This window comes from Leucoraja erinacea, chromosome 22 (genome assembly GCF_028641065.1).
Source record: "Leucoraja erinacea ecotype New England chromosome 22, Leri_hhj_1, whole genome shotgun sequence".
NCBI classification, from domain to species: domain Eukaryota; kingdom Metazoa; phylum Chordata; class Chondrichthyes; order Rajiformes; family Rajidae; genus Leucoraja; species Leucoraja erinaceus.
In genome coordinates this window covers 37,142,161-37,167,650 of record NC_073398.1, presented here as the reverse complement: position 1 = coordinate 37,167,650, position 25,490 = coordinate 37,142,161, and the positions used below count along the sequence as shown (strand labels likewise).

The following is a 25,490-nucleotide window of genomic DNA, read 5'->3' as shown; positions in this document are numbered from 1 at the left end:
TCCCTTGCATTGTAAGATCCCTCCACAAACCAGAGGACCTGGGCTTGAGGTGATCGGGGAGAGCACTCCAGCAATGTACTGTTTCCCTTAATCCCATACAAAACTCTCTCTTCTGGTTTCGGCAAGGTCTCATCTGACCACAGAAGGAAAGCAAAGCAACAGGTGATGTCAACGTGTGATATTTGGCATCAGACAGGAGTGCTGCCTCATTCAATACCAATTCTGGCTACATGTTCACCATTGCATGTTTAAATGCAGCATAACATTAGAAACATAGAAACATAGAAATTAGGTGCAGGAGTAGGCCATTCGGCCCTTCGAGCCTGCACCGCCATTCAATATGATCATGGCTGATCATCCAACTCAGTATCCCGTACCTGCCTTCTCTCCATACCCTCTGACCCCCTTAGCCACAAGGGCCACATCTAACTCCCTCTTAAATATAGCCAATGAACTGGCCTCGACTACCATCTGTGGCAGAGAGTTCCAGAGATTCACCACTCTGTGTGAAAAAAGGTTCTTCTCATCTCGGTTTTAAAGGATTTCCCCCTTATCCTTAAGCTGTGTCCCCTTGTCCTGGACTTCCCCAACATCGGGAGCAATCTTCCTGCATCTAGCCTGTCCAACCCCTTAATAATTTTGTAAGTTTCTATAAGATCCCCTCTCAATTTCCTAAATTCTAGAGAGTATAAACCAAGTCTATCCAGTCTTTCTTCATAAGACAGTCCTGACATCCCAGGAATCAGTCTGGTGAACCTTCTCTGCACTCCCTCTATGGCAATAATGTCCTTCCTCAGATTTGGAGACCACTCTGAATTGGGAAGTGCACACAATCGTGAGAGGAATAGATCGAGTAAACGCACAGTCGTGGAGGAAATTGGGAACTAGAAGACAGAGGCAAAGGGGACAAAGATTTTCTAGGAATCTGAGGGCTGACATTTACATGTGGTGGGTGTATGGAACGAGCTGCCGGAGGAGGTAGTTGAGGCAGGGACTATCCCAACGTTTAAGAACCATTTAGACAGGTACATGGATAGGACAGGTTTAGAGGAATATTGGCCGAACGCTGGCAGGTGGGACTAGTGTAGATGGGGCACGTTGGCCAGTGTGGGCAAGTTGGGCCGAAGGGCCTGTTTCCACACTGTATCACTCGGTGACTCATTACACCCAATACGTTATTCAAAGAAGGATATGTGTCTTTCTCCTGTGCCTTTCACAAATTCAGGACCTGAGGAGTTGACCAAGCGTGTCGTACATACAGGACAGCAATTGTTCCCCACATGGACTTCAGCAAGAAATCTTGTCTTTGTGGCAGTGACAGGATGTTTATGGACAATGGTTACCATCTGGAACTTTTTAACCTACAAACTACAAGCCAATTAACCTGCACGTCTTTGAAGTGTGGGAGGAAGTCGGAGCACCCGAAGAAAACCCACGCAGGTCACAGGACGAATGTACAAACTCCGTACAGACAGCACCCATAGTCAGGATCGAACCCAGGTTTGTAGGTTCATTGGCTTTGGTAAAATTGTAAATTGTCCTTCATGTGTAGGATAGGGCTAGAGTGTGGGGATCGCTGGTCAGCACGGACTCGGTGGGCCGAAGGGCCTGTTTCCGTGCGGTATCTCTAAACTATAAAGTCTAAGATGTGTAGAATTTTGTACCCAATGACACTGGGAAAATTCCAGAGATTTCCTGGATTTCCTGACGTGAGATGATCCAAGGAGGAAACGGAAGGTTATTGGGAGGGACAAGGTTTATGAAAGGAGGATGGGTGGAACATCTGGTCACTTACTGACAGCAGCAGCTCTGAGCAAGTGGCTGTTTCAGCATCAAACACTTTGTTAGAAGATCTGAAAATTAACAGCTGGCACAATGAATATGAATGATATTTTACAATCACTATGTGTACATGTTTGTCTATCTATGGTACTGCTGCATTGTTTCATTGCGGGACAAATTACAATAAAACACTTTGACAAGTTTGCAATTATTGTCCAACTCCCCAGCATCAGCTGGAATAGCCCCTGACAAACGTCACCAGCACGATGTGACTATCTGACCTTGTGGTGACGTACCGTTTGTAAGGTCCTGGCATTGACGAGCCACGTCTCCATGTTGGATATCCTGCCGACGGAACCGCCTGAGGGGAGGAGATGGACAAGGAGCATCACATCACCCTCTGATGAAGTCTACTCTACACCCCCTCCCAACACAGCCTTTAATATCAGACATCATTAGTCTCCGACATCACGAGCAGACATAACCTGTGGCACAGCATCACTCTCCCACCATGGACAGTCATCGGGTCATTCAGCACTAGACAGGGTGTTCTTCAGATCAAGAGTTCAAATCAACCCTTAGAGTCAAAGTGTTACAGCATGGAAACAGGCCCTTCTGCCCAACTTGCCCACACCAACCAACATGTCCCATCAACACTAGTCATAGAGTGATACAGTGTGGAAACAGGCCCTTCAGCCCAACTTGCCCACACCGACCAACATGTCCCAGCTACACTAGTCCCACTTGCCTGCATTTGGCCCAGATCCCTCCAAACCTGTCCTATCCATGTACCTGTCCAGGTGTCTTTTAAACATTGTGATAGTCCCTGCCTCAACTACCTCATCTGGCAAATGATACAGCCTGACGATAGTTTAAGGATCATTGGACACAGAACTGGTACTGAGATGGCAATGAAGTTGGCTGGGGCTGTGGACGGTCCCTGAGGTGCAGTCAGGAGGGGTGGTCAGGGCTGGTGGGGAGGGGAAGGGGGTCAGAGGTGGTGGAGGGGGGGTCGAAGTGGTGGAGGGATCAGAGGTCAGTGGTGGGGGTCAGAACTGCGGGGGTCAGAGGTGGTGGAGGGGGTTAATGTGGTGGAGGGGTCAGAGTGGGTCAGAACTGGGGGGCCAGGGGTGAGAGGCGGGGGCACCAGCCCTACAGTGCCACATGGTGGCTCATTGTCCGCTTGCTCTGCACATGCTGGCAGCTCCGGTTCGTTCAATTAGATACCAGGCAGTGACGGCAGATGGTTCCTTGTCCTCTACAGATGCTTTAGTTTGGGGGGGGAAGTGGATAAATGTGTGGATCTGAACAAATCGTGCAGATCTGGTCAGGAATGGAGCGAGGCCAAACGCTACCACCTGCAGGAGACCAGCGGCTCTGCAGATCCTCAAATACTTTAGAATCACAGAACCAAAGGAGGCACCTCACTGAACTGACCTTAAATATCCCACAGACGACAAGGTATATCCACACCTGTATATGTCTGGGCAACAGGCCCTTCGGCCCACCGTGTCCATGCTAACCATCAAACCCACCTATGATAATCCCACGTGCCTGTGTTAGTTGCATAGCCCATTGCTCATTCACCAACCTGCCCAGGTGATTGTAACACTGTGTGAAATATTTACCCCTCAGATGCCCTTTCAACCCCTCCGTCTCTCCTTAAACCCATGCCCTCTAGTGTTCATCACCTCTATCATGGGAACCAGGTCGGACTGTCTGACAGAGGTTTATATATTATCATATCACCTCTCTTGCATCTTGCATCCTCTCTCTCTCTCTCTCTCTCTGTCCCTCCCCCACCCTAGTCATCATACCAGTTCCACTGTCTGTATAACTCGTTGTCCCACAGCCAACAATGGACCATTGTGGGCTCCACCTCTCCTTGATCATCGGTTTTTTTTTGTATATCTTTCATTTTCTCTCTATATCACCGTCAATATCTCTCGTTTCCCTTTCCCCTGACCCTCAGTCTGAACAGAGGTCTTGACCCGAAACGTCACCCATTCCCTCTCTCTAGAGATGCTGCCTGACCTCTGAGTTACTCCGGCGTTTGTGTGAAGACTGGTGGGGAACCAGGCAGCAGAGGTGATGAAGATGGACACATTGTGATGTTTCTCTACAGATCTCACCCTGATTATCACCCCAGACGTCATACGGCCATAAGTGATAGGAGCAGAAGTAGGCCATTCGGCCCATCAACACCATTCAATCATGACTGATCTATCTCTCCCTCCTAACCCCATTCGCCCGCCTTCTCCCCGTAACCTGACACCCGTACAAGTCGCAGCAAAGCAGCTGCATGCTACACTGCGGTCAGCTGCATGCTCCACTGTGGTCAGTTGCATGCTACACTGGTCAGTTGCATGCTACACTGCGGTCAGCTGCATGCTACACTGCGGTCAGCTGCATGCTCCACTGGTCAGCTGCATGCTCCACTGTGGTCAGCTGCATGCTAAACTGCGGTCAGCTGCATGCTACACTGTGATCAGCTGCATGCTACACTGTGGTCAGCTGCATGCTACACTGCGGTCAGTTGCATGCTACACTGCGGTCAGCTGCATGCTCCACTGGTCAGCTGCATGCTACACTGCGGTCAGCTGCATGCTACACTGTGGTCAGCTGCATGCTACACTGCGGTCAGCTGCATGCTACACTGCGGTCAGTTGCATGCTACACTGTGGTCAGTTGCATGCTACACTGTGGTCAGCTGCATGCTACACTGCGGTCAGCTGCATGCTACACTGTGGTCAGCTGCATGCTACACTGGTCAGCTGCATGCTCCACTGCGGTCAGCTGCAGGCTACACTGCGGTCAGCTGCATGCTACACTGTGGTCAGCTGCATGCTACACTGGGTCAGCTGCATGCTACACTGCGGTCAGCTGCATGCTACACTGCTGCATGCTCAGCAGCTGCATGCTACACTGCGGTCAGTTGCATGCTCCACTGGTCAGCTGCATGCTACACTGGTCAGCTGCATGCTACACTGCGGTCAGCTGCATGCTACACTGTGGTCAGCTGCATGCTACACTGCGGTCAGTTGCATGCTACACTGTGGTCAGCTGCATGCTACACTGCGGTCAGTTGCATGCTCCACTGGTCAGCTGCATGCTACACTGGTCAGCTGCATGCTACACTGCGGTCAGTTGCATGCTACACTGCGGTCAGCTGCATGCTACACTGCGGTCAGCTGCATGCTCCACTGCGGTCAGCTGCATGCTACACTGCGGTCAGCTGCATGCTACACTGTGGTCAGTTGACAGTCAGCACTGCAAGGGGCAGAGGTGATTACCGTTTAGTGATGGGTGCGGCCCTCATGTACCTGGTGCAGGTGTCTCCATCCCAAGCACAATAAGGGTCTCTGGCGAGGCAGCAGTCCGTGCACGCTGAACCATACAGGTCACACTGATAAATCTTCACCTGAGCCACAGCTGAGCTCGATGCAATGTACAACGTTTGCTAAATTAAAATGAGAAACAATCTCCCATCAGCTGTGATTCATTCATTTAATCAACTCGAGCTGCATGTTGGGGCTTGAATTGTTTGCAACTGTGCACAACACAAACACTGATTAGAAAATAATTGTAATAATAGACTCCGTGTTGGTAGATTCAGCCTGAAGAAACTGGAGCAGCTCAGAGTCTCAGAGAGAGAGAGACCCAGCAGTCCACCAATACCTGCCCTTGTCAGATGTGGAATTGCTGGCGAAGAAAGCTGGAAAAGCGGCTTTATCCAGTTATGTGATCTTACCCGTTTAACAGAAATCTCCATACTGATGATTGGAGTTGGCACCTGAAATTGAAACAGATATTCTAGTTACTACAGAGTCAAAGATAGATACAAAATGCTGGAGTAACTCACCGGGTCAGGCAGCATCTGTGGTGAAAAGGAATGGGTTTCTACAGAGCCTTCCTTGTAACATCTGCACAAGGTCTTCAGCTCTGGGTGGCACGGTGGTGCAGCGGGTAGAGCCGCTGCCTCACAGCGCCAGAGACCCGGGTTCCATCCCGACTACGGGTGCTGTCTGTACGGAGTTTGCACGTTCTCCCTGTGACCTGCGTGGGTTTTCTCCGGGTGCTTCGGTTTCCTCCCAAACTCCAAAGACGTGCAGGTTTGTAGGTTTATTGTCTTGGTTATAAATGTAAATTGTCGCTAGTGTGTGTAAGATAGTGTTAGTGTGCGGGGATCGCTGGTCGGCATGGACCCAGTGGGCTGAAGGGCCTGTTTCCATGCTGTATCTCTAAACTAAACTATAAAAGGAATAGGTGACGTTTCGGGCTGAGACCCGTGTTACGACAGAGCCTTCCTTCCCACAGCTGCACCAGGTGTTCAGAGACCAGGAGTGAATGTTCAAGCTCTCACCTTGAACACCTGAAGCTCCTCCAACAAAACTTCCTCCATAGTTGCAGCATCCCGGTTGTAAATGACAATAATCTTCAGCACCAAGCCTGCATCTGGAGAGAATAAAAGCTTCAGTTATACTCCGTGTATACGCACTCTGCAGTGTAGACCGCGGGCACGTGTACAGATACCATTGGGATAAGTGGAGTCCATCAAAGTGCCATTTCATGGCTGCTCCTAGTGCTGTCTCAAGCCTTGAATTAACCTGAAGATGAATTGACAATATATTCAGTGACTAGAAGCTGGAGTCAGACTAGTTATCATAAAAAATACTTCAGTTTTACGGTTCTGTAGGGACAGGGACAGATGCCCTCTTCACATAATTACAGCATCACTCTCTGCAGTTTACCTGTGTCGATAGATGATACTATCTCTCAGCTCACCTGTGCGAATACACTGGACACATCTAGTTCACCTGCATCAGTAGATGAATAGAAGTTCTGGATAAAGTGGATGTGGAGAGGAAGTTTCCACTAGTGGGAGAGTCTAGGACCAGAGGGCACGGCCTCAGAATAAAAGAACGTTCTTTAGAAAGGAGATGGGAAGGATTTTTTTTAGCCAGAGGGTGTTGGATCTGTGGGATTTGTTGCCAGAGACGGCTGTGGGGCCACAAGTCATTGGGTATTTTTAAGATGATAGATAGATTCATGATTAGTGCAGGTGTCAGGGGTTATGGGGAAAAGGCTGGAGAATGTGGATGAGCGGGACAGATGGATCAGCCTTGATAGAATGGCGAGGACGATGGGCCGAATGGCCTAATTCTACTCCCATCACTTATGAACTTATGGCACCATCTCGCAGCTCACCTGTGTGAATAGACAGGGCATCTCGCAGCTCACCTGTGTGAATAGACAGGGCATCTCGCAGCTCACCTGTGCCGATGAACAAGACATCATATTGACCATCCTCAGCGTCCACGCGGTCAACCACCAGCTGCCTGAGGTGCTGCTGCCCGTCGGTTCTCATCAGCAAGGGTTTGTGGTGGAGGGGGTGAACGGGCTGGTACATCAGGGGGTGACTGTGTATGAAACGCAGGACCTCGTCTGGGTAGTCCTTGGTGCTGTGATACTCAGCTCCAGGCAGGGCGTTGTTCTGGCCAGCACACTGTGAACAACAGCAAATTTGTAACCCGTTTGCCTTGAGACTTGCTCACACATTGATGCTGTCCATGCATGTCCTAGTCACCATTCTATTGGGTTTGGGTCCCCGCGGCCAAACTCAAGGTCGCGGCCTACAGGGGAAGCGGGCGTCCACAGCCCAATGGAAGACTCGGTGGACAGCAGCCGACAGTAGGAGCCACTGACCGGGCCCTGCTTGACCAGAGAGTGAGAAGATGGAGCCAATGATGATGGTTGAGGCTGGTTGGGGAGGTAAGGAGACCACCATGTCCTCAAGGTTGGATGTCGGAGGCACCCACTCCACAGGGAACAAAGGTGGACGGGCAACGAGAGGAGAGGAGAGCGACATGGAGAGGAGAGAGAGCGACGTGGAGAGGAGAGGAGAGACGAGAGGAGAGGAGAGAGAGAGAGATGTGGAGAGGAGAGGAGAGACGAGAGGAGAGACGTGGCCTCCATGGAAGGAGACGACTGGAGGCCCAGCAACAGCCTGGGACTCGCCCAGAACTGGCACGGCTCATAAGAGCTGTATCGTTGACTTTGACAATGGTGCTGAAACATGGCTCCTCTTGCATGCGGGCTCTGTAGGCTATTTCTGTACACTTGCTAATCGGGGGGTTCGCAATATTCTACTGGACTGTTTGTAAGGAAAAGTATTTCACAGTGTGTTAGCACGTAGCACATGTGACAATAGCAACACCATTGAAAGCCCATTGACATTGTTAATTTTAATGTTACTACTCACGGTGCCTGGTCTTGGATAAGGCACCTTGCCCTCATAGGCTCCCCAATGATATTCCGGCCCACGCTTGTGAGCAAAGGGCCCATGAAAGGCTTCACGGATGGCAGCCATGTGGTAAACACACACCGCGTAGCCCTGGAAGACGTTGCTGGAACACACACACACACACACACACACACGTCACCATCAGCTAAGCACCCAGATCACAGCCATTGACATACTGTCTAAATACTGCATTTTAAAACTTGTCCGAGGGAAATTCGTGCTACATCCTTACTCTGTCTTTGCCTTTTACTCAGATAGGCATGGACAGAAAATAAAACAGATCATTGATCCGTGGTGAGTATATCTGTAGTTGGTTTATTGAAGGTTTAACAGTGCACACTCTGAGAAACACTCTAAGAGAACCCAAAGTGTTTCAGAGATTCCACAATACCTACAGCATTTTATATTCTCATAACACAATGGTTACTTGTAGACCTGAAATAGACATCATTGATCAATATCTCTGTGAGCTTTCACCTTTGTCTTTCCCAGAGTTATCTTTAACCTTTTGTTTCCTGTTATTTTGAACACCTCCCTCCCATTTACCAGATGGGCAAAAGATCCATTTCCGGGGTATTTTATTCCTTTCAGCCTGGTTTACAATCTCCAATGTTATTCTATGAAAGCTAGCTGTGCCAGAGCTACACACATTGACACTTTTAATTACCCTGCTAACAACTTGGTCATTTTCTCATCCTGTTATTCAATATGTATTAGAAACATGGAAACATGTTTCCATGTTTCTTGTTAAATGTATCTTGTATCTTGTACATAGAAACCTAGACAATAGGTGCAGGAGTAGGCCATTCAATATGATCAAGGCTGATCATCAGAATCAGTACCTGTTCTTGCTTTCTCCCCGTATCCCCTGACTCCATTAGCCCCAAAGACTAAATCTAACTCTCTCTTGAAAACATCCAGTGAATTGGCCTCCACTGCCTTCTGTGGCAGAGAATTCCACAGATTCACAACTCTCTGGGTGAGAACTCTCTAAACAGACTATAACCCACTCATCCTACTTATCATTTCCAACATTTCCAACAACAAAGCTCCTTTTGTACAACTGGGATCTCCACTTTACACCGTTCAATATTCACTGGAAGAATGCAGGGACCATGGCAACCATCGGCAAACAACAGACTCCAAGATAATCCTGGAGAGCAGCCAAGAATGGAAGGGGTGGAGATAGGGAGGGACCAAACATGGAGACCATGGTGGAGATAGTGGGGGACCAAGCATGGGGACCAAACATGGAGACCAAGGTGGAGATATGGGTGGGACCAAACATGGAGACCAAGGTGGAGATAGTGGAGGACCAAGCATGGATACCAAGTTGGAGATAGTGGAGGACCAAGCATGGAGACCAAGGTGGAGATAGTGGAGGACCAAGCATGGAGACCAAGGTGGAGATAGTGGAGGACCAAACATGGAGACCAAGGTGAAGACCAAGGTGGAGATATGGGTGGGACCAAGCATGGAGACCAAGGTGGAGATAGGGGAGGACCAAGCATGGAGACCAAGGTGGAGATAGGGGAGACCAAACATGGAGACCAAGGTGAAGACCAAGGTGGAGATATGGGTGGGACCAAGCATGGAGACCAAGGTGGAGATAGGGGGGACCAAGCATGGAGACCAAGGTAGAGATAGGGGGTGGAGATAGGGGAGCACATGGAGACCAAGGTGAAGACCAAGGTGGAGATATGGGTGGGACCAAGCATGGAGACCAAGGTGGAGATAGGGGGGACCAAGAGTGTCCCACCAACGTCATTATGATGAGACAGAAAGGAACTAAGGAGCATGTGGATGGAGATGTGAAACATGAGGGATTAACCAGCGGGTCAGGCAGCATCTGTGGAGAGAGAGAGAGATGGACAATCACATGTTGGGCTGGCTGGGACGGACACTAAGTTCACCGTGAAGACTGTGTTGGCATTTGCATCTTGGGCAGAGGGTGCTGGGGATGATCTTTCTGGAGATCAGACAATTTGCAAATATTCACTGAATCTTCAAAACATAAACACAGAAACTTGAGACAGCAGGAGGCCATTCGGTCCTTCAAGACTGTTCTGCCTTTCAACACAATCATAGCTCGCCCTCTATTTCAATATAATATTCCCGTTTCACCCCATTAACCCTTGGAGCTTCCTCTGTCTGAAAGTCTGTCCAATGTGCTGCTAAAACCGTTGAATTTTCCTGTTTAGGTTTTGTTGAATTTGATGTGAAATGAACCAGGGGGTGTCCAGGCCAAGCCTTGGCATGTGGAGGGGGTAACTATTTACCTCGTGCTCCTGAACAAGATGTAAACATCAGGGTTCCTGCGGTCTCTGGTCTGTAACAGAAACACATCCTCTGTAAAACAGAAAACAAAACAGGAAACTATTGAATACAGTTGTATATAAATTACTGATCAAGTGTCTCAGTCTGCAAGTGTCAAAACACTAACTTAGTACTGAGGAGAAATGTGTACTGGAGTTTGACACTGTGTCCAAGGACCATGTAGATTGTTCATCTCTTGCAGATGAAAGAAACAAACCAGCTGTTGATTCTACAGCATCTCCATCAGTAGATTAATATTTGGGGCTAATCTGAGATTTCAACTGACTAGATGGGACCTAGTGTGTGTGGGATAGTGTTAGTGTGCGGGGATGTCTGGTCGACACAGACTCGGTGGGCCGAAGGTCCTGTTTCCGCGCTGTATCTCTAAACTAAACTACAAAAAGATACCTGGTTAGAGGTGGGATAGGTTTAGAGAATGATCTCCTAGTGATGGGAAGCTGCGGGAAGATTCAGAACTGGAAGTAGTTTAGTTTAGTTTATTGCCGTGTGTACCGAGGTACAGTGAAAAGCTTCAAGTACAGGCAAAATCTAGCAATTAGTCCTGGCAGAATGGGCCACTGAATACACGTCTGATTAGTTTAGTTTAGTTTAGAGATACAGCGCGGAAACAGGCCCTTTGGCCCACCGAGTCCGTGCCGACCAGCGATCCCCGCACACTAACACTATCCTACACACCAGGGACAATTTACAATTTTTACCAAAGCCAATTAACCTACAAACCCGCACGCCTTTGGAGTGTGGGAGGAAACCGGAGCACCCGGACAAAACCCACGCAGGTCACGGGGAGGACGTGCAAACTCCGTACAGACAGCACCCGTAGTCAGGATCGATTCCGGGTCTCTGGTGCTGTGAGGCAGCAGCTCTACTGCTGTGCCACCGTGCCGCCCTCTGTAGTCTACAGTCAGGACCACACCTTTAACAAAGTTGAACCTTACCAGTTCGAAGAGGGAGTCACTGGATCAGTCTCTAACGACTAGCATCATCTCGATGGGCAGAAGGTCCTCAGTCAGTGACCTATGATTCTCTTCAGCTGCTGTTTTCCAGAATGAATCGTCTGACAAAGCCCGTACTGACTTCCACCTGAATGGTGCAACAGTGAATGTGCGGTGTGGGTGTAGGAGGAGGTAGAGATAGTTACCCATGTCATCAAAATGTGTCTCAACTCCATTGGGTCCCATCACCGAGCAGATCAGCCTGGCCTTTAGAAACGTGCTCCATTTGTTGACCAGAACTCGTTGTCCTCCAACGTCATTCTGTGGAGAGACACATCATCAATTAGCAACAAAACACTCATCAGTACAAAAGCTTCCCACTGTACCTCGGCCCATGTGACAATAAACTAAACTGTAAGATCATCAACATTAGTTATTGCAAACTTTCCACCGAAACCCATCATTGTTGCAAATAACAAGAGGGTAATTAATTACTCAGGGCTCAGGGGGTTGGATAATTGGCAGAACCTTTGGGGCAGATAGTGAGTGCTTTGGGGCAGATAGTCACTATGCTTTTCGCAGAATGAAATAAATCATTTCTCTCTCCGACCCCTCTCTCACCTTCCCCCAGCCTGTCACAACCTGCTATACCCTGACAGACAAGACAGGCAGATTGTGTTGAGGAGGGCGAGGTTGTAATGGGACCAGTTGGACTGGGTGTAATGGGACCAGTTGGAAGGGGACTGGGTGTAATGGGACTGGGTGTAATGGGACTGGGTGTAATGGACGGTCACTGAGCTGTTTACACTGTTCCTGTGGCTCAGGTGATGATGACCTGGATTTTACTTTGACTGGAGATTAATACCTGGTGGGAAAGGCTGAGCTTTACATTGAGCTGCTGTTGTCAGGATCCTCATCAATAATGACGGGGAAATGTAGTTTCTATTTCACCATCTTGTACATTTTCCTGTAGGTTTTATAATTTATACTGAGCTTGCATTATCCGTGTGATACAGAAGCTGCAGTGAAGCAAGTGTATGGTTAGAGTGTGTGGGAAACAGGGAGAGTGATAAACTGTCCCAGCTGCTCCACTCACTCCAAACAACATGGATCGGGCGGCATTGGTTTCAGAAATTCGTCTGATGGACTCGCTTGGTCTGTGCATGAAATGCAAACCACCTGGGAATCTAGATTTCCACTTTCTTCCAGTCCCCTCTCCTCCTGAAGGATCTTCTCAGACACAAACTCCATAAATTAGCTCACATCAGTTTAGTTTATTGTCCCGTGTACTGAGGTACAGTGAAAAGCTTTTGTTGCGTGCTAACCAGTCAGCGGAAAGACAATACATGATTACAATCGAGCTGTCCACAGTGTACAGATACAGGATAAAGGGAATAACGTTTAGTGCAAGGTAAAGCCAGTAAAGTCCGATCAAGGATAGTCCGAGGGTCACCAATGAGGTAGATAGTAGTTCAGGACCGCTCTCTAGTTGTGGTAGGATGGTTCAGTTGCCTGATAACAGCCGGGATGAAACTGTCCCTGAATCTGGATTAACTACACATTACTGATGATGATGATGATGATGATGATTCAATTTATTGTCATTGTCAGTGTACAGTACAGAGACAACGAAATGCATTTTTAGCATCTCCCTTGAAAGGGAGACACAATGTTTGATTCAAATTCACTTGACTTGGAATGTTGAGCTGGGATGTGATTGGGAGGTGTGTAGGTGTGTGTTTGGGTGTTAGTGTGGTGGGCGTGGGTGTTTAAGTGTAGTGTACACTCACTCACACACTCACCGCACACAGTCTCGCCACTCGGGAGTAGATGGCTGTGTCGCCGCCACCGCCTGTGTCCGACTCCGTGAAGAAGAAGTACACCTTGTCATCGTCCCTGTCCTCGTTGTCAGCGATCAGCTGAGCTGCAACAAACTTGGGTTCTGGTGACAAACGGGATTATTCACATTGGTGACACAGTGGCAGAATAATGTCCCTGGATCAGTGCGGTGACCAGCTGCCGGAGATATCTTCGGCAACTGGGCCTTCCACTGTACCAACCCCATCTCTCTGTTGTACTGAACCTGGAATCCTGGCTGAACCAGCCAAGGAGGATGAGGGTGGTAGTGGAGGCTGGGCTGTCAGACTGGAGGCCTGGAACCTCAAGTATTGTTGCTGACACAACTGTTGTTTGTTGTCTGTGTGATTGGTGTAGTCGGTAAAGTCATAGATGATGCCAGAATTAATGGCCTATTGGACAGTGAAATCCATCTACTACAGGCTTGAGATGAATGGCAACAGTGGGTCAAACAGTGTAAGTTGGATCCGTGTGAAGGGCTGCGTTTGTGGAAGTTTAACCAGGCCAGGACATCCGCAGTAAATGGCACGATTGAAGTATGTAAAATTATGAGGGGCATAGATAGGGTCAACTGCAAGAAATGTCTCCACATATCAGTGGACATGGATTTAGGGGAAGGGGGAGGGAGTTGGAGCTGATCGGAGGGAGATTTTCTTTCACAGAGAGTGATGAGTACCTGGGACGCGCACTGAGTGAATGAATGTGAGTGAGTGATGTGAGTGAGTGAGTGAGTGAGTGAGTGAGTGAGTGAGTGAGTGAGAGAGAGCTGCATCTCTGCGGTTAGACTCTATGATGTAGGTGAAGGCTTCCTCTGGACCAAGGCCAACACCAGATGTGCCCAGATGAGCTGACCCCTGTGTCTCCCCTCCCCTCACTGGCCTGACCGCTGGCTGGCCTTCGATGACCTGCTGCAGTGTGAGCGCATTTACCCCTCAGTAGTCGGTGATCGTGTTCGGTCCGGGTCACCGAGTGGGAATCCAGGCTGCGGAATATTGCAGGGTCCTCTCCAAAGAAATCCCCGTACAGCCCAATGAAGAGATGGCCACCTGATGTGGACAGAGATCAGAGATGGTGTCAGTGACAAAAATGTCTTACCTTCAAAATCCGTGGCTTCTGAAATCAGTGACAGGGCAAGCAGTGTCCATGGAGGGAGAAACAGAATCAACATTATAGTTTTGTCTGAGTGGCTCTTAAATTGTATTGCTTTAGTTTTTAGTTTAGAGATAGAACGCAGATACAGGCCCTTTGGCCCATCGAGACCGCACCGACCAGTGATCCCCGCACACTAACACTACCCTACACACACTAGCCCAGGGACTACTTACATTTACACCAAAGCCACTTCACCTACAAACCTGTACGTCTTTGGAGTGTGGAAGGAAACCGGAGCACCCGGAGAAAACCCACATAGGTCACGGGGAGAACATGCAAACTCTGTACAGACAGCACCCGTAGTCAGGATGGAACCCGTGTCACTGGCGTTGTGAGGTAGCAGCTCTACCCGCTGCACCACCGTGCCGCCCAGAGCTGCAGATCTCGTGCATATATGGGAAGGAAGGCTCTGGAGTAACTAATGACTCCGATTCCTTTTCCCCACAAGCACAACTTGAGTATTTTTCTCTGTGGAGGATGCAGAGTCTTTCACAACATTTAGAAACATCTGGAGGAGTATCTCAATCACAGCTGGCTTTGAACCAAGCGTTGGTAAATGGGGTTAGTGTCCACAGGTACTGGATGGTGGCAGGGTTTAGATGGGCTGAATGGCCTGTTTCCCACCTGTATACTTGTACCTTGGACTCTATCCCCTCACTGCGATATAATAGACTGCATCTGTCACATTCCTTGGTCCCTGAGCACATAACTCATGGCCTCAGTGTGGCCTTGACAGCATATAGTCATTCTTGTGAAATATAAATGCAATTAAGAAGCACAGAGTGTCTGACCATGAAGCTGATGGGTTAATGACAACCATCCATCCTCACTGCAGAGCTGTGGCATGGAAATAACTGCAGGATTCTTGTTCCAGTTGAACCCACTCTCTCTGTTCATTCTGCACAAGCACTGGGGAAAACAATTACAATATTGGCACCTGGCGTCCTGCTAAACTATAATCGCAGCCCAATCACTGCCAATGATGGAGTCATCCTGGATAGGCCTGGATAGTGGATGGAGTCGAGATCTCTGGAGATGTGACCTCTGGAGATGTGACCTCTGGAGATGTGACCTCTGGAGATGTGACCACTGGATATGTGACCTCTGGAGTTGTGTCGGAAGACCAGGGTGCAGACCAGAGAGACAAACCTCCCTGTGGCAGAGAAATAGTGAAAGTCCTGGATAGAGTGGATGTGGAGAGGATGTTTCCACTGGTGGGAGAGTCTAGGACTAGAGGGCGCAGCCTCAGAATTAAAGGACGTTCCTTTAAAAAGAAGATGGAGGAATTTCTTTAGTCAGAGGTCGGTGCATTTGTGGAATTCATTGCCACAGACGGCTGTGGAGGCCACAAGTCAGTGGGTATTTTTAAGGCGGAGATTCATAGATTCTTGATTAGTGCGGGTGTCAGGGGTTATGGGGAGAAGGCAGGAGAATGGGGTTAGGAAGGAGAGATACATCAGCCATGATTGAATGGCGGAGTAGACTTGATGGGCCGAATGGCCTAATTCTGCTCCTATCACTTATGAACATGAATCAGAATGTTGGAGTTGATAAGTTGAGGCTGGGTCTGCATTGGCAGTGCCTCAATGATCCACGAATGTGGTGCATTGCTGAATATTGTTGAATCCTTACTGTGCCAGTAGTGTGTTATAAAGCAAGTTGTTGCCGTGCGTGGTGAGCACTAGAATCACAATAGAAGTTCTGAACCAGGCTGGCACTAGCGTTCCTACATTAATGGAATCAGTTATTTGCAGAGACAATTTCTGAAACGCAATGAAGGGGAACAGCAGAGAGAGGTGATCATTACTCATCTGTACTTGACAGTAAATGAAAAACCTTTGAAGAAGTCATTATCTGTTCCATAACTCACTATTTCTGCACGCTCCCCCCAGCACATGAACCAGAACACACTGGCAGATTAGTTCCTGCTGCAGAATTCATGACAAAATCAGTTTACAAGTCCAGTTTATCACGAGCTCAGGCTTGGCTGACCAAAGAGCAGTTACTTCCCCGTTTGCAGAGCAAATAAAATAAAACTACCAGCTCTGGATTGCCAGGAGGAATCACGTAGCAGTTATCAAAATTGTGATTACAGAGGCCCTTCGGCCCACTGAGTCCGTGCCCACCAGCGATCCCCACACACTAACACTATTCTGCACGCATTAGGGACAATTTACATTTACACCAAAACCATTTAACCTACAAACCTGCACGTCTTTGGAGTGTGGGAGGAAACCGGAGCACCCGGAGAAAACCCACGCAGGTCACGGGGAGAACGTGCAAACTCCGTACAGACAGCACCCGTGGTCAGGATCGAACCCCTGCTGCTGTTTACGAGAGAGTCATTGAGTAGCACAGCACATTGAGTAGCGTAGCACAGTCCATTCGGCCCACAGAATCCATGCTGACCATTTATATTAATCCAACATTAAATCCATGTTTTAAAAATTACTCCCACATTAAAAGAGCACATGGCATTGTAAGATCAGAGGGGGAAAGATTAAAGGAGATGTGTGGACAAGTGTTTGTGCCTGGAACGCGCTGCCAAGGGTGGTGGTGGAGGCAGATATACGATAGTGGTGAATAACTAGAGACTCTTAGACTGGCACGTGGATATGCAGCGAATATGGATCGTATGGAGGCAGAGATCAGGTTAACTTGACATCACGGACATTGTGGGCAGAAGGGCCTGTTCCTGTGCTGTACTGTTCCATGTTCCATGTTCTCTTCCAAGAACACACTTGGAAAAGTGGAGAGGGTGAGACAGGGGGTGAGACAGGGGGTGAGACAGGGGGTGAGACAGAGGGTGAGACAGAGGGAGAGACAGAGGGGGGACAGAGAGACAGAGGGGAGAGACAGAGGAGAGAGACAGAGGAGAGAGACAGAGGGGAGAGACAGAGGAGAGAGACAGAGGGGAGAGACAGAGGGGGAGACAGAGGGGGAGAGACAGAGGGGGAGACAGAGGGGGAGACAGAGGGGGAGACAGAGAGAGGGAGGCAGGCAGAGACAGAGGGGGAGACAGAGGGACACAGAGGGACAGAGACAGAGGGGGAGACAGAGGGGGAGACAGAGGGAGACAGAGACAGAGGAGAGACAGAGGGAGAGACACAGAGGGACAGACAGAGGGAGGCAGGAGGACGGGTTCACTAACAAACCACATCCACATGAAGCAACCTATAATACAACCAGTCAGCAACAGGGAGAGGGAGCACCAGGCATCATCAGCTCAGAGCAGCGGGAGGAGAGATCTTCCTGGAAATATCCAGAACATCGGCGTGTAGCGTCGGGACTTTCACCAATCCAGGCAAGAACATTGGCACCTCAACTCCCTGCAGTCATCCCACTCCTCCTCATCTCCCCTCCTCATCCCCCCTCCTCCTCACCCCCCCCTCCTCCTCAACCCCCCCTCATCCTCCTCCCCCTCCACCAATCCTCCATCTCCTCCTCATCCCCCTCCTCCTCAACCCCCCTCCTCCTCATTGGCTCCCTCATCCTCATCCCCCCCCCTCCTCCCCCCCTCCTCCCTCATCCCCCTCCCCCCCTCATCATCCCCCCATCCCCCTCCCCCTCATCTCACCCCGCATCCTCATTCCCCCCTCCTCATCCCCCTCCTCATCCCCCCTCCTCCTCCTCCTCCTCATCCCCCTCCTCATCCCCCCTCCTCCTCCTCCTCCTCATCCCCCTCCTCATCCCCCCCTCCTCATCCCTCCCTCATCCCTCATCCCCACTCCTCCTCATCCCCCTCCTCATCCCCCTCCTCATCCTCCCTCCTCCTCCTCCCCCCCCCCTCCTCATCCCCCCCTCCTCATCCCCCTCCTCATCTACCGTGTATTCTGAGGTATAAAAGCATTCAATGATAAATATTATGGTCATAAGTTCCTAAGTTCTCGGAGCAGAATGAGGCCATTCGGCCCATTGAGTCTACTCCACCATTCAATCATGGTTGATCTATCTTTCTCTCTCAACCCCATTCTCCTGCCTTCTCCCCATAACCCCTGACACCCGCACTAATCAAAAATCTGTCAATCTCCACATTAAAATTACCCATTGACTTGGCCTCCACAGCCCTCTGTGGCAATGAATTCCACAGATTCACCACCCTCTGACTAAAGAAATTCCTCCTCATCTCCTTTCTAAAGGAGCACATTTTTATTCTGAGGACATTGCAAGAAGTCTCAGAGGTAATATAAATGGAAACCAAAGTAAAGAGTAATGACTTCACTTTGAGGCAGTTGGCTGTCCCGTTAACTGTGAACAGGTGCAGACGACCACAACATCCTCGACCGACATGGCTCATTGAAACTGCGATAGGGAACGTGGTGTTTTCATGCAAGCTCTTTCATCAATTTGTTTCCCTTAATATCATCGTGAATTATGCTAATTTGTGCAGGGATGTGGGAGGTTCCAGGGCAGCAATGGCTCGATCGTGGAGACACAACGAACTGCAGATGCTGGAATCTTGAGCAAAAGTCAAGAACACAGCTCATCAGGCAGCTTATGTGGAGGGATGTACAAGGATCTGATTTCTGACGTCAATATTAGTTCTGTCTGAAGAAGGGTCCCCACCTGAAACAGCCACAGGTGCTGCCCGACCCATATCACAACATTTAGACAGGTACATGGATAGGACAGGTTTAGAGGGATATGGGGCCTGTTGGCTGGCATGGGCAAGTTGTGCCGACACACTGTACTCTACAATAGAGTGGCTGGCCCATGTTACATCAGATTCACCACTACGACCATGAAAGGAACACTGGAATAAATCGTTGCTGGAGTAATCCTCTCCTTTTACAGGTTAACTTTTCTATCACACAGTAAGGTTCAAACACGGTGGTGCAGTGGGTAGAGCTGCTGCCTCACAGCGCCAGAGACCCGGGTTCCATCCCAACTACGGGTGCTGTCTGTACGGAGTTTGCACGTTCTCCCCGTGACCTGCGTGGGTTTTCTCCGGGTGCTCCGGTTTCCTCCCGCACTCCAAAGACGTGCAGTTTAATTGGCTTTGGTAAAATTGTAAATTGTCCGTAGTGTGTGCAGGATAGTGTTAATGTGCGGGGATCGCTGGTCGGCACGGACTCGGTGGGCCAAAGGGCCTGTTTCCGCACTGTATCTCTAAACTAAACTAATACAGAGCAAACTAATACAATCTGTGACAGGATCACAGGAAAGGGACTGCTTTATATTCTCCATGGTTTAGATCTGGCAGTGAATGCCCTTTAGACAGAGAATATGAAATGAGAAATGAAGCCAATCAGCAGTAGCTTGCAGCATGATTCTCCCACTAACACATGGTTAATTCAGCTTCCCTCTCACATGCTCGCAGCGTAAGAGATATGAAATGTTTCTGTTAGATTTCTGTTGTGAATACTGATGTTGTTATCTGTAGCTCTGTTCCAATACTACTCCATTTCATGTAACATCCAATAAGTTGCAGTCAACCCATCACTTGGATATTTCAGTGCAGATATTCCCAAATAAGGGTTTGTGTGTTTTAACAGTAATCCTCCCAGCTGTAATCAGGCAACTGAACCATCCTACCACAATTAGAGAGCAGTCCCACCTACCTCATTGGTGACCCTCGGACTATCCTTGATCGGACTTTACTGGCTTTACCTTGCACTAAACGTTATTCCCTTTATCCTGTATCTGTACACTGTGGACGGCTCGATTGTAATCATGTGTTGTCTTTCCGCTGACTGGTTAGCACGCAACAAAAGCTTTTCACTGTACCTCGGTACACGGGACAATAAACTAGACTGAACTGAATCGGCATTAGAGGAAGGAGCGGTGATTTCGGGAGAGAAGTTCAAATCTGCAATGGACGTTGTAATGACAACTCCCAAACTCACCAACCGCAAGGGAGATGGAGCATGGCCAATTAAAGATGACACTGCATATTGTGATTATTTACAATTTGCAGTCACAGAGTGACACAGCATGGTGATTGTGGGCATTTGGAGGCTGTGGTGTGTATAAACAGTGTATTCAAAGTTACGTACCCACTAGGGTGGAGGCACAGGGCTTGTGTGGGTCGTAGGGACATTTGTATCGGCCGTCCACAATCTGCTGAGACTCCAGCTTGAAGACTCGATCCTGTAAACAGAACCAAAATCACATCATGATTGTTGTATAGAGACATAGAGACACAAACATAGATACATACATAACAGAGACATAGAGACATGCATAGACAAAGACACAGAGACAGACATAGACAAAGGCATACATAGACAGAGACACAGAGAGACATAGAGACAGAGTGAGTAGTCGCCCAAAGAGTCATGCCTTGTTCTGGTCACTGCTGGATTTTCAACATGTTGAACATTTTCAGCGACCTGCTGCAACTATGACGGGTGCCGGCAATTGGCCGAAAGAATTGCGTAAGTGGGACAGGCCCTTTAATCTGACAGTTTGAAGACCTGGAGATGATTGAATTGTCCAGCTCCACCCCTTGGCATCACCTTGTATAAAGGATGAATCATGTAAATGATTATTGTACTAGTGCAGGAGTGAGGTGGAGTCAAGATCACTCGAACAGCAGAGTAGGCTCAATGGGCCGAGTGGCCTCTTCTAGCCCTGAGCTCTTGGTGCTCCTGCCTTTGTGTGGTACCTGTCCCATCCACTATTTACAAACAACTCCATCCAAGATCGCAAGAAATTGTAGAGAGTTGTGGACGCAGCCCAGACCATCACACAAACCAACATCCCTTCCATCGACTCCATCTACACCTCACGCTGCCTCGGCAAGGCCAGCAGCATCATCAAGGACCAGTCTCACCCCCGGTCACTTCCTCTTCTCCCCTCTCCCATCGGGCAAGAGGTACAGAAGTGTGAAAACCAACGCACACACCTCCAGATTCAGGGACAGTTTCTTCCCGGCTGTTATCAGGCAACTGAACCATCCTACCACAACTAGAGAGCGGTCCTGAACTACTATCTACCTCATTGGTGACCCTCGGACTATCTTTGATCGGACTTTACTGGCTTTACCTTGCACTAAACGTTATTCCCTTTATCCTGTATCTGTACACTGTGGACGGCTCGATTGTAATCATGTATTGTCTTTCCGCTGACTGGTTAGCACGCAACAAAAGCTTTTCACTGTACCTCGGTACACGTGACAATAAACTAAACAGTCCAGGGTTGAGTGGAATCTAACTAATGTACCGTGTGTAACTGAGACATGGCCGACAGCTGAAACAGCAGAATGTGAGAGGTGAGCAGGATTGCTGACATCACATAGCTGCAGACTACAAAGTTGAATATTTACTCAAAGTTTCACGCTGATAGAATATTCAATCATAAAATAACAAAATGTTCGTGAGACCAAGTTATGATTCATTTTCTGTGTAACTGAAGCAGCAAAAGCTTCCCGCAGGTTATGGGATGGATTAACCCCTCCTTTCCCACTGTAAGGAAACTTCCCAACATAAACTGCGGAACCGAAGAATAATCCTCATCTGCAGTGTTCTCACGTCAGTGCTGAAACAACCTCACGCTGGTGAAAGGGGGCAGCAAAAGTGCTCTCTTTAGTTTAGAGAAACAGCGTGGAAACAGGCCCTTCAGCCCACCGAGTCCGTACCGACCAGCGATCCCCGCACACTAACACTATCCTACACACACTAGGGGACAATTTACATTTATATCAAAGGCAATTAACCTACAAACCTGCACATCTTTGGAGTGTGGGAGGAAACCGGAGCACCCGGAGAAAGCCCACGCAGGTCACGGGGAGAGCGTGCAAACTCCGTACAGACAGCACCCGTAGTCGGGATCGAACCCGGGTCTCTGGTGCTGTGAGGCAGCAGCTCTACCCGCTGCGCCACTGTGCTGCCCTCTAGAGGTAGACCTTTGTCTGTGCAACATCCTGAAACATGCAGACTACAGGCCACTCTGCCCCTCAGATCCCTCTAAACTTGTCCTATTAATGTACCCGTCTAGTTGTTTATTAACCGTTGCGATAATCCCTGCCTCAACTACCTCCTCCAATGGTTTGTTCCATACACCCACCTGTTAAATCTTTCCCCCCTCACCTTAAACCTCTGGTTCTCAATGATAAATAGTCTAATCCTGTTCCTTTCACGGATGATCTTCCCCTTGCACTAAACGTTATTCCATTATCATGTATCTGTACATTGTGAACAAAGCCTTGTCACTGTACCTTGGTGCACGTGACAATAAACTAGACTGAAACAAAGAGCCCAATGGTCTGTGGAGCCTGACCTGTACGAACATGAACTAAACAGTGTAAAACACCACGGGATCTCGCAGGACTTATCCACAACACTTGAAGAAGCGGGAGGGTTAGATACGATGATATCTGGGTGAGAGGTTGACAATAGACGCAGGTGTAGGCCATTCGGCCCTTCGAGCCAGCACCACCATTCAATGTGATCATGGCTGATCATCCACAATCAGTACCCCGTTCCTGCCTTCTCCCCATATCCCCTAACTCCGCTATCTTTAAGAGCCCTATCTAGCTCTCTCTTGAAAGTATCCAGAGAACCGGCCTCCACCGCCCTCTGAGGCAGAGAATTCCACAAACTCACAACTCTCTGTGTGAAAAAATTGTACCTGTCTAATTAAACATTGTAGATGGGACATGTTGGTCAGTGAGGGCAAGTTGGGCTGAAGGGCCTGTTTCTGGGCTTTATGACTGTGACTCTAAGCTGGTTTCCTGAGCTGTTGTCAATGCCGGTGTGGAGGGATTCTAGATGAGGGGTAGTCCCGGTTGGGGCGGCGGTGGTTTTAATTTGGTGAAACAGTTCTCTGCGTTGCAGTGATCTAACATTAACATTACCACTTCAAGTCAGTTCACTTGATGCTGATGTCTAGGGATTTGTTACATGACCAAATCTAAACTGGAATAATCAGAGGTATTTTTACACAGATGTTGTATAGTTGAGTGTAACTCTTACTGAATGAAGATGTTTCTGGACTGCCTTCACATAGAATCACAGAATCATAACCTCATTAGTGATAGGAGCAGAATTAGGCCATTCGGCCCATCAAGTCAACTCAGCCATTCAATCACGGCTGATCTATCTCTTCCTTCTAACCCCATGCACCTGCCTTCTCCCCATAACCCCCGACACCCGCACTAATCAAGAATCTATCCATCTCTGCCTTAAAAATATCAATTGACTTGGTCTCCACAGCCATCTGTGGCAATGAATTCCACAGATTCACCACCCTCTGACTGAAGAATTTCCTCCTCATCTCCTTCATTAAAGAACGTCCTTTGATTTTGGGCCTGTGCCCTCTGGTCCTAGACTCTCCCACTTGAGTGTCTCGTTGTGTCAACCCAGGGCGGGACTTACACAGCAAACGGTGGAGGCCTGGAGAGTGTTGCTGAACAGAGAGGTGCATGGTTCCTGACAAGTTGGCAGGCAGAGAGAAGGATGTTGCAGTGAAGGTTGTGTTTGGCATGAGAGGTGGATTGAGCACCGAAGTTGGGACAACATGATGCAGCTGTACTAATTATTGGCTCAATGGTAAAGGCCTATGACTATGTTCAAGCAGACCAAAGGTAGACAGAGTGCTGGAGTAACTCAGTGGGTCAGGCAGCATCTGTGGAGAACATGGATAGGTGACGTTTCACAGAGAGCTGGAGTAACTCAGCGGGTCAGGCAGCATCTATGGAGCTAAGGAAATAGGCAACGTTTCGGGCCAAAACCCGGAAGGGCTTTGGCCCAAAACGTTGCCTATTTCCATAAGGATTTTGGCCCCGAAACGTTGCCTATTTCCTTTGTTCCATAGATGCTGCTGCACCATAACTCAGCGGGCCAGGCAGCATCTGTGGAGAACATGGATAGGTGACGTTTCACAGAGTGCTGGAGTAACTCAGCGGGTCAGGCAGCATCAGTGGAGAACATGGATAGGTGACGTTTCACAGAGTGCTGGAGTAACTCAGCGGGTCAGGCAGCATCTGTGGAGAACATGGATAGGTGACGTTTCACAGAGTGCTGGAGTAACTCAGCGGGTCAGGCAGCATCTGTGGAGAACATGGATAGGTGAAGAATGTTGAGACCCTTCTTCCCTTTGGGTCTGAAGAAGGGTCTCTGCCCAAAACATCACCTGTTCCTTTCCTCCAGAGATGCTGCTTGTCTGAAATATCACATTTACATAAGTATTCAGACCGTTTACTCAGTACTTTGTTGAGGCACCTTTGTCAGCGATTGCAGCCTCTAGTCTTCTTGGGTATGATGCTACAAGCTTGGCACACCTGTATTTGGGTAATTTCTCCCATTCTTCTCTGCAGATCCTCTCAAGCTCAGTCAGGTTGGATGGGGAGCGTCGATGCACAGTTATTTTCAGGTCCCTCCAGAGATGTTCGATCAGGTTAAAGTCCAGGCTCCGGCTGGGCCACTCGCAGACTTGTCATGAAGCCACTCCTGCATTGTCTAGGCTGTGTGCTTAGGGTCGTTGTCCTGTTAGAAGGTAAACCTCTGCCCCAGCCTGAGGTCCAGAACGCTCTGGAGCAGGTTTTCATCAAAGATCTCTCTGTACTTTCATTCATCTTTCTCTTGATCCCGACTAATTTCCCAGTTCCTGCCGCTGAAAAACATCCCCACAGCATGATGCTGCCACCATAGGTATGGTATTGGCCAGGTGATGAGCGGTGCCTGGTTTCCTCCAGACGTGACGCTTGGCATTCAGGCCAAAGAGTTCAATCTTGGTTTCATCAGACCAGAGAATCTGGTTTCTCACGCCTTTTGGCAAACTCCAAGCGGGCTGTCATGTGCCTTTTACTGAGGAGTGGCTTCCGTCTAGCCACTCTACCATAAAGGCCTGATTGGTGGAGTGCTGCAGATATAGTTGTCCTTCTGGAAGGGTCTCCCTTCTCCACAGAATAACTCTGGAACTCTGTCAGAGTGACCATCAGGTTCTTGGTCACATCCCTGACCAAGGCCCTTCTCTCCCTGATTGCTGAGTTTGGCCGGGCGACCAGCTCTATGAAGAGTCCTGGTGGTTCCAAAGTTCTTCCATTTAAGAATGACGGAGGCCACTGTGCTCTTCAGGAACCTGCAATGCTGCAGAAATTGTTTTATACCCTTCCCCAGATCTGTGTCTCGACACAATCCTGTCTCGAAGGTCTACGGACAATTCCTTCATCTTCATGGCTTGGT

General features: G+C 48.9%; 1 protein-coding gene across 2 annotated transcripts in view; it reads right to left on the bottom strand.

Moving 5' to 3' along the window:
• The window catches only part of LOC129707983 (semaphorin-3E-like), a 49,083-nt gene that overhangs the window by 1,425 nt on the left and 22,168 nt on the right, over positions 1 to 25,490 (bottom strand). Inside the window, exons 5-16 of one of the 2 annotated variants that reach the window (XM_055653510.1) lie at positions 20,361 to 20,454; positions 14,142 to 14,258; positions 13,158 to 13,297; positions 11,562 to 11,676; positions 10,366 to 10,435; positions 8,045 to 8,189; positions 7,057 to 7,288; positions 6,146 to 6,237; positions 5,534 to 5,575; positions 5,076 to 5,242; positions 2,079 to 2,143; positions 1 to 133 (exon numbers count right to left, since the gene is read on the bottom strand). The exon at positions 1 to 133 is cut by the window's left edge and continues 7 nt beyond it. In XM_055653510.1, the coding sequence (XP_055509485.1) occupies positions 1 to 133; positions 2,079 to 2,143; positions 5,076 to 5,242; positions 5,534 to 5,575; positions 6,146 to 6,237; positions 7,057 to 7,288; positions 8,045 to 8,189; positions 10,366 to 10,435; positions 11,562 to 11,676; positions 13,158 to 13,297; positions 14,142 to 14,258; positions 20,361 to 20,454 (1,412 nt within the window). The remainder of the gene's footprint in view (positions 134 to 2,078; positions 2,144 to 5,075; positions 5,243 to 5,533; positions 5,576 to 6,145; positions 6,238 to 7,056; positions 7,289 to 8,044; positions 8,190 to 10,365; positions 10,436 to 11,561; positions 11,677 to 13,157; positions 13,298 to 14,141; positions 14,259 to 20,360; positions 20,455 to 25,490) is intronic. The other variant, XM_055653509.1, reaches the window with a different exon arrangement.